General features: G+C 32.4%; 4 protein-coding genes across 4 annotated transcripts; 2 read left to right on the forward strand and 2 right to left on the reverse strand.

The window, feature by feature from the left end:
• The first annotated feature begins 50 nt into the window (after nt 1–50).
• LOC135949954 (putative inorganic phosphate cotransporter) lies at nt 51–2,528 on the forward strand. The gene is made up of 5 exons (XM_065499415.1): nt 51–223; nt 277–464; nt 640–1,089; nt 1,409–2,032; nt 2,099–2,528. Exons 1-5 carry the CDS (start codon nt 160–162, stop codon nt 2,240–2,242), a joined length of 1,470 nt encoding a protein of 489 aa, XP_065355487.1. The 5' UTR covers nt 51–159; the 3' UTR covers nt 2,243–2,528.
• Nucleotides 2,529–2,548: 20 nt separating this feature from the next.
• Nucleotides 2,549–5,802, reverse strand: Tom70 (translocase of outer membrane 70). Its single transcript, XM_065499416.1, has 3 exons — nt 5,574–5,802; nt 4,390–5,440; nt 2,549–4,240 (listed from the first exon to the last, which is right to left on the reverse strand). Exons 2-3 carry the CDS (start codon nt 5,387–5,389, stop codon nt 3,441–3,443), a joined length of 1,800 nt encoding a protein of 599 aa, XP_065355488.1. The 5' UTR covers nt 5,390–5,440; nt 5,574–5,802; the 3' UTR covers nt 2,549–3,440.
• Nucleotides 5,803–7,059: 1,257 nt separating this feature from the next.
• CCT4 (chaperonin containing TCP1 subunit 4) lies at nt 7,060–10,231 on the forward strand. Its single transcript, XM_065501647.1, has 4 exons — nt 7,060–7,314; nt 7,839–8,491; nt 9,288–9,427; nt 9,506–10,231. Exons 1-4 carry the CDS (start codon nt 7,209–7,211, stop codon nt 10,206–10,208), a joined length of 1,602 nt encoding a protein of 533 aa, XP_065357719.1. The 5' UTR covers nt 7,060–7,208; the 3' UTR covers nt 10,209–10,231.
• A 1,280-nt stretch (nt 10,232–11,511) lies between these two features.
• Bka (FCF1 rRNA-processing protein Bka) lies at nt 11,512–12,420 on the reverse strand. Its single transcript, XM_065499842.1, has 2 exons — nt 12,294–12,420; nt 11,512–12,227 (listed from the first exon to the last, which is right to left on the reverse strand). The coding sequence occupies exons 1-2, from the start codon at nt 12,294–12,296 to the stop codon at nt 11,628–11,630; spliced, it is 603 nt and encodes a 200-aa protein (XP_065355914.1). The 5' UTR covers nt 12,297–12,420; the 3' UTR covers nt 11,512–11,627.
• Between the last annotated feature and the right edge of the window lie 1,259 nt (nt 12,421–13,679).

Raw genomic sequence — 13,679 nt, forward strand, 5'->3', positions numbered from 1 at the left:
GTTGATAAACGTTTTTGAAATGGAAAACAAATGAAATTGAAATCAAACATTCGAAATAAAATGTCATTTATGAAAATTTTTGTAAAATAAATTATTCCATATCAATATTAAAAATTAACTGAAAATTATTTAATAGTAAATTTTGATTTATATAGCGTTATGGCAGATACATCCGTTTATATACAAAAACCGCAGCCAGAATGGGGTGTTAAGATATCAAAATGTAAGTGGAGGCTGTTATTTAATGACTGGCATGATATTCTTTGCTCGTAATAGATATATTTATACCTGAACGCGTTATTCTGGCGGTGATGGGGTTCTTTGCCGCTGTAAATGCCTACACAATGCGAATTTGTTTGTCAATGGTTATACCAGCCTTGGTTTTACCTCGAAATTATACTGATGAAAAAGTTTCTGAAACTCATTGTCCCGTATCAGAAAATCTATTTGAAGATGATGGGAATGTAAGAGACTATTATAAAACATAAAATGATACATCATATATTCATTAGACATGCCATTGAAATACAAAGAACTTAGTTCGAACTAATGAAAAATAGTTTTTATGCAACAAGAGCATGTGTAATATACATAAGTACATACAATTTTCTTTATTAAATTTTAAATCTGTCTTTACAGCCACTTTCCGGTACACATGATTGGTCGCAGCCAATGCAAGGATTTATTTTAAGCTCTTTTTATATTGGCTACGTAATCACCCATGTGCCCGGAGGTGAATTGGCTAAAATATTCGGCGCTAAATGGGTTTTAAGTTTGGGTCTCCTATTTACTACAATCTTTACCCTACTAACACCATTGGCTATTGACTATACCGGTCATGTAGGTTTAATTGTAACTCGTATTTTAATGGGGTTGGGACAGGGAACAACATATCCGGCGTTAAGCGCTTTAATTGCTCATTGGGTGCCGAAAAATGAGAGAGGTGTAACAGGTGCTGCTATATTAGGTGGTGGACTAATGGGTACAATTATCGGCAATTTACTGTCTGGATTTTTATTGGCCAGAAGTGGTTGGGCCTCGGTGTTTTATACATTTGGCTGGCTAGCGTTCCTTTGGTTTATATTTTTTGTAAGTAAGAAGGAAAATATTTTAATTTTTCGAGCCCTAACAGCAGAAATAACTTTACAATATTAGCTTTTTAGTGATTGTTTGCACTTTTTTAAGCTAAACTTCGATGTTTCCTGATTTTTTTTGTTGTTTTGTTATTATAATACTGGTTATGTAAATTTAAACTTTTTTAAGTTTACTTCAATAATATCGGACTAACCGTTTTTGAGTTATCATAAATTATGTGGAGAAACATTTAAAAAATCACAATTTTAGAAAAAAAAATCTATCAATACGCAATTAAAGGTGATCCTTTTTTTAATATTTTAAATTTCCGAAGACTTTACTTTGCTTTAGTGATCCGGCCTCACATCCCTTTATTAAACCCAGTGAAAAGGAATATTTAACACAGGAAATGGGATCTATAACACGCCGAAGAGATCTTGGTGCAACACCCTGGAAAGAAATTTTCACTAGCATGCCTATGTATGCCCTGCTAGTTGGTCAAGTCGGACACGATTGGGCATTTTATATACTCGTTACAGATTTGCCAAAATACCTTAATGACGTCATGCAAATACCCATCAAAAAGAATGCACTCTTCTCTTCTTTGCCGTTTGCTCTAATGTGGATTATTTCAATAATTGCTGGAATTGTATCTGACGCTTTAATAAAAAATGAATATTTGTCCATAACAGTAGTAAGAAAGATTATGACTACTGCAGGAGCGTTTGGACCCGCTCTGTTTGCTATTCTGGCTTCATATGCCGGTTGTAATGAGTTGGAAGTTATAACACATTTTTGCTTGTGCTTGGGTACAATGGGTTTCTATTATGCAGGTGTCAGGCTTACGCCAAATGATTTGAGTCCGAACTACGCAGGTACCTTGATGGCAATTACAAACGGATTCGGTGCGTTTGCGGGAATTATAGCGCCGTATTCTGTGGGCTTGATGACACCAAATGTAAGTTTTTAAGCGAACTTATAGGCTTTTGTTAAAGGAAGTTCTGAAAAATGTATTTATTTTCAGACAACTATTCAGGAATGGCGTCTAGTGTTTTGGGTTGGCGGCTTTATTCTTTGCACAAGTGCTGTATTTTATTGTATATGGGGAACTGGTGAGATTCAGTCATGGAATGAACCTAATCCAAAGAAAGGATGGGAAAGGGAATAACTTAAAAATATTAGTCTATATATTATGTATGTGTATGTAATTTGGAGTTGTCAATAAATCTATTGTCATTGAGATACTTACATTAAATGTCGTCTTATGTGCAGTTATTTTATTAGTCAAATTTTGTAAACGTAAATTTTAGTTGTTACAATATATTGTGAAACTATTTCTATAAAGTTACCGAAGAAATCATAGCTAAAAAATTAATTTCCAGCACACGGATTTCATTATGAGAAAGTCAAATATTTTCACAACAATTTTATCAATTTTACCCATAAAAAGTCGATAATATAAACAAACAGAACGTTATTTTAATTATCTTTTTATTTAAATTATTTGGTTATTTTGGTCTAAATTGTTTAACAATATTATTTGTTTTATTTCATTTTGTTTTAGATATTTTTGTTGTATATTTTACAGAACTGTGAAATAAAAACTAAGAATTTGTTAATAACGAAATATAAAATAAAAAATCTTTTAAAATTGGCGGGGTATATGTTCGATATAAAGAAAGGGGGTGATAAATTGAAATAATAAAATATAATCAACCTTATCGTGGTTGGCGTAAACGTTTTACCCCTACGACAGTTTCGTACTAGATTAACGATAAAATGCAAACTAATTCTTTAATCTAATACGAAATTGTCGTAGGCGTAAAATGCGACAAGGGTGGATTTTTTGTATATCAGTTTATTTGTAGTTTTTATATAAAGAAAACAAAAAATTTTAACAAAAATTAAAAATATATTTTTTTTTTCATTAAATACAATGCAATGCAGCGGATAATGACTGAATGTATGTGCAAGTTAAATAAATTGTTACTGATTTTATTACTAAATTAGTAAAAATAGTCAAAAACATAATTTGATAATTAACAAAATTGTTGTTTACTTTTGTTGCATAAATTCAATAATGTTTAATTGCATACTTCATATTCTTTCAAAAGTGTTAAATTCTTGATAAATTAAAACAATTATTTAAATTTCTTGAAAAACGTATTTCTTGTTCGCGTTAGAAGTATAAGTAAAAATGGCTGTGGTGCTTGTGGTTAAATGTCTTTAATTTATATAAAAAACTAAAAAATATTTGATAAAAAAAATTATCAATTATGTAATAAAAGAATAAGGTCAAAGAAAGAATAAGAAATAATAAAGATTTTAAAGTTGTAGTATTAGAATATAAAGTTAACTTAAATTTTTCAATTAGCTGCAGCTTGTGGTGGCATAATACCCGCTTGCGCCAAAGCCGATATCGTCGACATATCAATACCCAGTTTACGTGTAACATTGATTTGTGCCACAGCAGCATTACGCAAAGCATATAAATGACACATTTCAGCTTGACTTTTTGCCAATTTAATCGCCTTTTCAAACAAATCCACCGCTCTATCCAAATTGGCACGTTGCACTTCGATTGTACCCAAAGTTTCGTAGGCCAGTTCACATTTATCATCTACTTCAATAGATTTCTGCATTAGGCCCACAGCTTTTTCAATATCACCCACCCACTGTAGAGTCATTATGCCGCGATGTACCAGAAGTGATGCATTTTCTGGTGCCATTTTAATGGCTTTTTCATAGAACTGATCGGCTTGCTGGAATTGCTGTTGATCACTTAATACTTGTGCCATTAAACTATAGCATTCCACACAATCGGGGAATTTCTCGACGGCATTTTTAAATTCATTCATCACCATCATTAGACGCATTTGATCCTGCGACATCAAAGCCAAACGATATTCAGCATAACATTTCTGTACAAATGCCATGGCATTGTGAGGTGCCAGTTTTACAGCCTTCTCGAATTCCTGCAGAGCTTCGTGTAGCTGGTCGAGTAAAATGTATATTTGAGCTCTTTGATGATAGAGGTCGGGATTTTCGGGGTCAAGTTTTTGGGCTTGAGCGAAGTCATCTAGACCTAAATCTTTTTGTTCTAATTGTATAAAGTACGAAGCACGTCTAATTAAGGCAAAACATTTATATTTGGTATCAGCATCATCTAAAAATGGCAATTTTTGGGTAATAATTTTATTAATAAAGAATATTTTAAATAGTTTGTTAATTATATTTTTCGGTGAAATGTTAAACGAATTTAATTGTACTTAATAATACAAATCGTAACTAACATTCCCTATTTCTTCGACTTACCATTATTTATAACGGCATCCAAATCCTGTTTGGCTTCATTGAATGAACCCGATAACAAATGGAAGGTACCTCTCAACAAAAGAGCCTCTGTCTTATATTGTGATTCCGATTCAGAAGATTCCAACTCTTCAGTGCATGCCGCAATAATTTCATCATACTTTTGCTCATCCAATGCCTGCTTGGCACGAGCAAAACCATGTAACTTATCTTGTGCTAACTCTGACTCAGGCAAACGCATAGTTTGCAAAGGATCAGCCACAAAAGAGCGCAAATAAGTGGTAATGAAACTTCTTGAGGGTAATAGTGGCAACTTATCTTTCATACCCTTTTCGGCGTCTTCGCGTCCCGTCTGTTTTAGTATACGATCTGCATACATAATAGTATTGTTGTTTTGAAACATTTCTAAAATACAAGTAGCCGTTACATCATCCAAACATTCTGACATTTCATTGGTGGCCTCAAAGGCCTTGGCCCTTCGGAAATAGGCCTTTGCATAACGTGGATTACATTCCAAAGATTTAGAACAATCTTCTTTGACTTTGGGCCATTTACGTAACATTTCATATGAAGCTGCTCTGTTCTGATAGAAAATGGCTAAGTCGGTTTTATTCTCTTTGGGGCACTTATCAATGGCCTTATCGTAGAAACTAATGGCTTCATCAAATTTGCCATTGCGATAGCATATATTGCCCTCAGTCTTAAACATCGTGGCCTCTTTAATGGGAGACAATTTCTCGTTCTCCAATTCCACATTCTTTTTCTTCTTCTCCAATTCCTTATCTTCGCTAGTGCCATCTATGGATAATGACTGTTTACTCGATTCCAATGATTGCTTGGATTTCGAAGATTTTTTTGTTTTATCTCCTCCGTCTGTTTCTGTTACGGTATTCATCTTTTTGTACACATATACACCCATGCCAATGGCTAGAGGTGTTCCCACCAACAAGGCCAACTGCCATTTTGTCAATTTTACAGAACCAAATTTATATGTTGTTGACATCTTTTCTTTTGTATTTTTGTGTTTTTCTCTCCAATTCCCTTATGATCAGTTCTAAGCGATGAAAACAATTTTTAATTATATTTCACACAATCATCTTAAAATTATCAATTCATTCATAACAAAAAAAAATCGATTTTTTATCACTTCTTCGTTTGTGCGAAAAGTCTCAGTAAGCTTTACTAACCTTTTTATGGCTGCCTTTTGTAATGTCTTGTCCGTTTTGTATGTGAAATATTGCTTAAATTTTTATATCAACCAAGAATTTATAAATAATTCGATGTGTAGTTTATTAATGTCTTCAATTTCTAATTCACCGAAATCGTAAATTTATGTAATTTAAATTAGAAAATCAAAAATTGTCTAAGAATTTTTTCCTCTAACAACCGCAACATGAAAAGAGGAACACACACACACAAAATTCTAATGGGAATAAAAAAATGGCATGTGAATTTTTTTGACAGTTGGACATGATAAAATGATGCCGGATCTAAAATAAAAAAAACGCTTAAAATGGGTAGTTGGCCGAGTTTTTGTAACCTCATATGAAAATTAATGAATGGAAATTTGTATAAAAATTGTCTCTTAAATCTTGAAAATATTGATTTAAAATGTTTCTAATAAATCAAACAATATAATAACCTATATCTAAGTAATATGAATTACCATATATGATAATCTTTCCTGTTTTTCATGAAATTATGATATCCTTATCGCTATCATTATTTCCAAATATAGCACGGTTAACTACCGATTTAAAACATTCCCACTACAGCCGCTTCTACGTGCGGGAAGATCTTGGGCCAAGGGCTGTCAATCCAGCAACAACAACAACCGATTTAAACTGGTTAAAAGGTAACGGTAGCGCTAATTATGAATATTTCGGTACCGTTAATTGCAGATATTTCGGTAATTATAGCTTAACGATATTAGCAGCTATTTCGGTAACGCTATTTTAATGATAAGGGAAATTTCAACCTGAATATTTTTTAATTTTTTTTTAGAATATAAACCATTTATAGTTAACAATTCTAATTGATTATTATTTAAATTATGAATTATTTTGTATTAATATCAGGGCTTCGGGTTTCATACCAAAACAAAGTTTTCACCCGTTTTCTCCGCTAAAATGTTCGAATTTAAAAAAATTTACAAACGCCTTTTAGAGTTTATATTGAACGAATAGGTCATTTGGGAAAACATAGGTAGTATTATCTTTTGTCCTGCGCAAGTTTTGAAAATCCCTCCATTTTATATTGAACGAATAGGTCATTTGGGAAAACATAGGTAGTATTATCTTTTGTCCTGCGCAAGTTTTGAAAATCACTCCATTTTTTTCCTATTTTGAAAATTATTCCATTCATATTACATGTGCATATTTTGTTGCAAATATTTGAATGTTTTTCAAAATAAACTTCCAATTACATATAATAATTTTTATATGAGAACTGTCAGTATATCGTCACTGTAAAAAAATAACCTGAGATTGAGAAAATGGGGCTTTAAATTGAACAATCGACTTATAAAAACCCTAGTTGTGTTTTAAAATGTTACTCTATTGAGCTCCTTAAAATCGCTTGAATTATAAAAATCACACTGATCTGGCAATAACATCTCGTACCAAACACTTCCTAAACTAGTTTTGCACCAAATTGACAATGGTTGTCAAACGTCGGTAATACAGTGCCGCAGAAATTCAGTGAATTTTCTCAGCAACAGTAATTTTTTCTGTGAGAATTTAAGCAAATTAATCGCAAGAAATCCATTAATTAAATTAAAGGAATATTAAAAACAAGTGATTAAACAGAAAATTAACAAAACAATGGCTCCAAAAGCAGGAAACGTTGCAATGAAACCCAAAAGCCAAGCCTTTAAAGATAAATCTAAACCAACCGATGTTCGTCTATCGAATATACAGGCAGCCAAAGGTTAGAAATAAAAGTATATTGCAAAAAAATTTAAACATAAAGTTAAACTTTAATTAACGCAACTACTAATTTGTTAAATAAATTCAAAGATAAATGTGAAAATTTGTAGAAATTGTGTTAGTTTTCCAAGAAAAACTTGGTTTTCATGAGCAGTTGTTGAAATGCAAGATACAAAAAAAAACAAAGGCGGCTTCTTGTTAGAGGTTTAGCCGGCTGTCGGTTACAAATGAGTGAAACAGAAGAAGAATAAAAAGAGTGTCACTCTCGAAAATTCTACATGTGCCTGACGAAAAAATGACTCATGTGATTAAAAATTAGCAAATTTATAAAAAAAAAATAAAAAACTTAAATCAAATTGTTGGAAAAACTTAAATTGTTTAAAATTTCTTTTAGAAGAATTTATATTTTTCCTCAAACAAAATTGTATTAATCATTATGACGTCATAAATTAGTTAAAGCAGACGCTGCTTTGTCTCTGTAAAAACATCTGTTCAAAAACATTTTTTTTCTTTTAAAACTTGCAGCTGTTTCCGATGCCATTCGCACCAGTTTGGGACCCCGCGGTATGGACAAAATGATCCAAGCCGCCAACGGTGAGGTATCCATCACCAATGACGGTGCCACCATTTTGAAACAAATGAATGTTTTACATCCAGCTGCCAAAATGTTGGTTGAACTTTCCCGTGCTCAAGATGTAGAAGCTGGTGACGGTACCACTTCTGTTGTTGTCATCGCTGGAGCTTTGTTGGAGGCTTGTGAAAAACTTTTGCACAAAGGTATTCATCCCACCGCCATTTCCGACTCATTCCAACGTTGCTCGAACAAAGCCATTCAGATCTTGAACGAAATGTCCACACCCATTGAGTTGAGTGATCGCGAAACTTTGATTAAGAGTGCTTCCACTTCCTTGAATTCCAAGGTTGTCTCACAACAGAGCAGTTTGTTGGCTCCCATTGCTGTAGATGCTGTTTTGAAAGTTACTGAACTTGGCCGCGAAGGAGCTGTCGATTTGAAGAATATCAAAGTCATTCAGAGTTTGGGCGGAACTGTAGAGGATACTCAGTTAATTGACGGTTTGGTGTTCACCTCACGTTCGGCCGGTACTAACGCTCCTAAGCGTATTGAGAAGGCAAAGATTGGTTTGATTCAATTCTGTATCTCAGCACCAAAAACTGATGTAAGTTGAATATTTGTTTTATGTGTTAATGATACATTTCCAATTGTATTTCAGAAATTTCTTGTGGAAATACAAATTGCTCATTTGCTGCAACAACGTCATAACTCAAAATCCGGGTGTTTTGAACTGAGTAATACAAAATATGCGCCTTTCTTTCATATAGTTTCATCAGTTTTAAAAAAAGGAAATTATTTTTTGTATGAGAGTGTTTTCTCGTATATTTGACAAGTAAAAATTTGGGTTAAATGCAGATTAGAAAGATATTAGTATATACTATTTAAATCAGGTTTTATTTCTGAAATCGCATTATATGTTGAAAATTTATTTAAGAAATAGTAAAATATAAAATATTCAAAGTCGTTTTTCTCGAAACGACTTTTTTATTATTTATTATGACGTTGTTGCAGCAAATGAGCGAAATGTAAATTTCTGAAATACAATTGGAAACTTCTGAAATAAGGTGTAGTAATTTAAGAGTAGAAATTCACAAATTAATTCTTTAATATTATTTGAAATACGATAAATTCCTAAAAGTTAAACCTTTCTCTTCACTTTGAAAATATTAGAAACAAAGTTTTTCTTAAAAGCAGAGTGGTTCTTTCCCCTAAAATTTAACATTTCTATTCTAATTCAAATTTTTTTAAATTTGTATAAAAATAAGATTTTTTAAAATTTCTTTTTCAAATGTAAAAATCCTATTTAAAAAGTACAATTTTAAAATGTTCACAGTTAAATTTAAAATGTGTAAGATGATATAAGAAATTTGCTTAACTTTCATTTAATTTTATTTCTTCAGATGGACCACAGTGTCATTGTTTCCGATTATGCCGCCATGGATCGTGTTTTGAAGGAAGAGCGTACATACATCCTCAATATTGTCAAGCAAATCAAAAAAGCTGGCTGCAACGTACTTTTGGTTCAAAAATCCATTTTGCGGTAAGTTGCTTTCAAATTGTTTAACTATATTTGAAAACAAAGTACGTACTCGATATTAATTACATTATTTTTCCTTAGTGATGCCGTTTCCGATTTGGCTCAACATTTCTTGGACAAAATCAAGTGCTTGGTGGTCAAGGATGTCGAACGTGAAGACATTGAATTCGTATGCAAAACTTTGAACTGCCGTCCCATTGCCTCCTTGGATCATTTTGTTGCTGAAAATCTGGTTAATGCCGATTTAGTTGAAGAGGTTGCCAGCGGCACCAACAAATTTGTCAAGATCACTGGAATTCAAAATCCTGGACGCACCGTGTCGATCATTTGCCGTGGTTCCAACAAATTGGTGTTGGAAGAGGCTGCCCGTTCTTTGCACGATGCCTTGTGTGTTGTGCGTTGTTTGGTTAAGAAGCGCGCTCAAATTGTTGGTGGCGGTGCCCCCGAAATTGAAATGGCTTTACAGTTGGCCGCTTATGCCCAAACCGTAGAGGGTGTAGATGCTTATTGTTTCCGTGCTTTTGCCGATGCTTTAGAGGTAATTCCCTCCACCTTGGCTGAAAATGCTGGCTTAAATCCAATTGCCACTGTCACTGAGTTGCGCAATCGTCATGCTCAAGGTGAAAAGCATGCTGGTATTAATGTACGCAAAGGAGCCATTACCGACATTTTTGCTGAAAATGTAGTCCAACCAGCTTTGGTCAGCATTTCGGCTATTTCTTTGGCTACAGAAACTATTCGTTCGATTTTAAAAATCGACGATATTATCAATACTATTTCTTAAGTTTTGCCTTTAATCTACTACATCTTACTACACTACTTATAACATCAACAAACAAAACTCAACACAAAAAGAAATTCATTTCTATCTCTAAATCATTCATAATAATTTATCATAAACTTCTTTTATTTTCTTTTGCTTTAACAATTTTTGTTTTCAGCGTTATTTTTTTAAACTTAAATTAATATGTATTCTTTATATGTAAACATTGTATTTTTTTGCATATTTGCATTGTGCTAGGCCAGGTTTCATTGTTTAAAAAGATTTACTTGGCGCATTTAAAACTTGTGTAAAACAAAAATAAAATTATAAAAATATTCACTCACCCCAAAAAATCTTTGAATCAAATTCACCAACTGATCTGAAAAATAAAAACTTAAAAATTATTAATATGAAATGAATTTGTTGTCTTTATATTGTATTAAAAATGTGAACAAATTACAATAGATTTCAAGTGTTTTAATTGAATAGTTCAAACATGTTGAATAAAAAAATCGTAGTAGAATTGTTGGGAACATTGAACAACAAATAAAACAGAATTTCTAGTAAATGACGGAGGATTGTAATAGGTGTATGTTATTAGTATGTCATGAATAAAAAATCCGCGGGAGTTTTTTTTAATTTTTCCTATTCAGTGTTAAAAATGGAAAAGGGAGATTTCATGTCAAGTGAACCAACTTTTGAAATCGATGTCTTTCGATCGGGAGGAGGTAAGTACTATTGTATAGTAATTCAGACACAATTTGTCAACAATATCGGTAGAGAACTCTCTGAGTTAGAGAGGGGTCAAAATTTGACATTTTGGACAAACAGGTGTTTTTTCTCATCCATGTAACTTATTACCCATTGTTCCCATTGCTTTTTCGAACGCTAAACTTTAGTTGCACTGCAGTGATGCTCTGTTACTGCAGTTACAAACGCACCAATAGTTTGGTGTAGGGAATATAAGATTTTGCACAGGCGAATATAGCTCTGGATGCGTTAGTAAATGCAGTAAATTTGTGCATCACTGATGAACAGTAAACTAAATGATGCGATGGTTTCATATATTTGCGGTATCACAGCTAGCAATATGCATTAAAAAACGTTTGACTCAAAGAAATGATGGCAAGTATACTATTTCGAACTCTAAATTTTAGTTATGCACTGTTCCTGCATTTATGAACGCTTTACTGTTAGTTGTTTTATGACTTGCTTTTTAGTTCGTTTTTTTTGATCTCATATTTCCTGAAATTTCTAAAAACTTTGCAACTTAGTACAAATATAGCTTACTTGCAACCTCAATTGCCCAAATGATACACTTCAATTATTAAAATACATGTATTTTTCTTTAATTTAATCATTAACAAAAGTTCTTATAATACGAGGAAAGGACAATCAGAATCTAAATATTAAAAAAGAAATTCCATTGTATCCTAAAAACTACGCTTTCACACCATACGCTTCCGGCATACGTTCAATAGCATACTTATGGGCAGCTACATACATAATCGGTACACCGGGTATTTTGCGTATACGGTTTTTCAAATCCTTATCATTTGTTGCCACTATATAGCACTTGTGCTGCTTAATGCGATCCACTATGCAGTCATCGGCATAGGTGCCCTTATGCAAACACGGTAAACGTTCAAAGCGTGGATCAGATATAATTCTCAATGCTAATTTATATTTATTGCCCAGTTTTTCCAATTCAGCACGTACACAGTCCGATATGTAGGGTATACATTTGGCATACAGGCAATCCATCATGCCCTGTATGATGTCCAGTTTGTTCTTTATGCTGAAATTAATGAAATTTGTATCCAAAACAATGTGATAGGGTGGACCCAGTTGGGTGTTGTATTGGAAGAAGAGTGCCGAGCTTTGTTGTGTTGCCTGATTGACTTTGATTTGGGTGGGATCTATGACTAGTTTGCGTTTTTTACGCAACTCATCCTTAATGCGGGAGTCGGTGGGTTTCAGCAAACGTTTCAGTTGGGCATTTTTTTGTTTCTTCACCTTTTGTGTCTTCTTTTGTTTGCCCTGTGAGATGAAATTATATATTTTTAGTCGAAAATGTTATTAATTAAGATTTATTTAATTACTTACCATATTTATTTATATTTTATAAATAATATACAAATTTTATATTTTTACCACAATATTTCTTTTATACAAGTGCACGTGTGTTAAATTGTAAAAAAAACTGACAGCCTTTTGTTGATGTTTATTTTTGTGAGAGTAAAAAAAAAACACTGAAAAGGGAGATGAAAACAATGAAAAGTGATGATAACTAACTGTTGAATGTTAAAAGTCGCTTAAATTATAAATATAGTAAAATCATAAAAACATATTTTCATTATTATGCCAAATAATCAGAAATGAAAATAAAAGCGTCAAGACAAGATTAGATTTAATTATACCACAAACAAAGAGGTATCAATATTAATACGCCTTGTCGCAAACTAAATAATATTGCTGTTATTATATTTATAAGAACGTTTTTTATTTGTTAATTTTAAATACTAATGAAATAAGGAAGTTCGCATTCCTACCTTTATATTTATTGCGAATTCATTCCACAACAAGTAAAACATTTACAAAAACCACATGCAACATGTTTTTGTTTATATTGGCTGGAACTGTCAAGGCGAATTTTCGCTTGATTGGTTCTAACCACTGTCAAAACTCGTCTTTATATTCCAATATCTGCATATTCTATGGTTATTAACAAAATATTTATTTTTTACGTTAATATGTTAAGCCTCTCTCTATTCAATTATCTACACTATATTAAGTTTTAATTCATATTTATTTAATTTTTCATTTCTGTTTGGTATTTGTTAAGACTAATTGTTGTTTTTGTAGAACTGCCACCACCGTGTAGAAATTCGCCTTGGGTGAGCAGATATGAAAAGGCCACCAAGCGGTCAGTGGCAGTGTTAAACTGTATCAAAGTGGCATCACACATTTTGTAATTTGTATGGCTATCATTTTTCTTCGATGTAGTTAAATGAAGCACAGCTGATACACCATTTTTGTAAACTTCAGTTTTGACTAATCTGTATTATATCTCTGGGTCAAAGTTGGTTGGAAATAAAGTTAAATATTGAAAACCAGAATATGGGCAATTCATCATAGTCACACCTTTGATTCAAGGGCAGGACACATTTCTTTGAGATGCCATTCCGGCAACTACACGATTTTCAGTAACGCTGCAGTACATATTTAATTAAAAATAAAATATTATTTAAATTTATATTAATTTCGAATATCCATATACATTTTTTATATACTACATAATTGCAAAACTAAGTTCATCGCACAGAAATGTTCATCAGTACTAATTTTAGTTGAAAATACGATGAGAAACAATTTAAGATCGTGTGTCATGAAATAATTTGTTATTAAACATATTTTCAATTAGAATAAAGTTTTCGAATCTATTGCATTAAATTTAGCCTTTTTCCGTTAGAGGATTAAATGCCGAACTAA

The sequence above is a fragment of the Calliphora vicina genome, chromosome 2, assembly GCF_958450345.1.
Source record: "Calliphora vicina chromosome 2, idCalVici1.1, whole genome shotgun sequence".
NCBI classification, from domain to species: Eukaryota; Metazoa; Arthropoda; class Insecta; order Diptera; family Calliphoridae; genus Calliphora; species Calliphora vicina.

Coding starts and splice junctions, on each gene's coding strand:
- CCT4 (XM_065501647.1), top strand. CDS start 7,209: ATGGCTCCAAAAGCAGGAAACGTTGCAATGAAACCCAAAAGCCAAGCC. Junction 7,315..7,838: donor GAATATACAGGCAGCCAAAG/GTTAGAAATAAA, acceptor TAAAACTTGCAG/CTGTTTCCGATGCCATTCGC. Junction 8,492..9,287: donor TCTCAGCACCAAAAACTGAT/GTAAGTTGAATA, acceptor TTATTTCTTCAG/ATGGACCACAGTGTCATTGT.
- Tom70 (XM_065499416.1), bottom strand. CDS start 5,389: ATGTCAACAACATATAAATTTGGTTCTGTAAAATTGACAAAATGGCAG. Junction 4,241..4,389: donor GGATGCCGTTATAAATAATG/GTAAGTCGAAGA, acceptor TGCCATTTTTAG/ATGATGCTGATACCAAATAT.
- LOC135949954 (XM_065499415.1), top strand. CDS start 160: ATGGCAGATACATCCGTTTATATACAAAAACCGCAGCCAGAATGGGGT. Junction 224..276: donor GGGTGTTAAGATATCAAAAT/GTAAGTGGAGGC, acceptor TGCTCGTAATAG/ATATATTTATACCTGAACGC. Junction 1,090..1,408: donor TCCTTTGGTTTATATTTTTT/GTAAGTAAGAAG, acceptor AAATTTCCGAAG/ACTTTACTTTGCTTTAGTGA.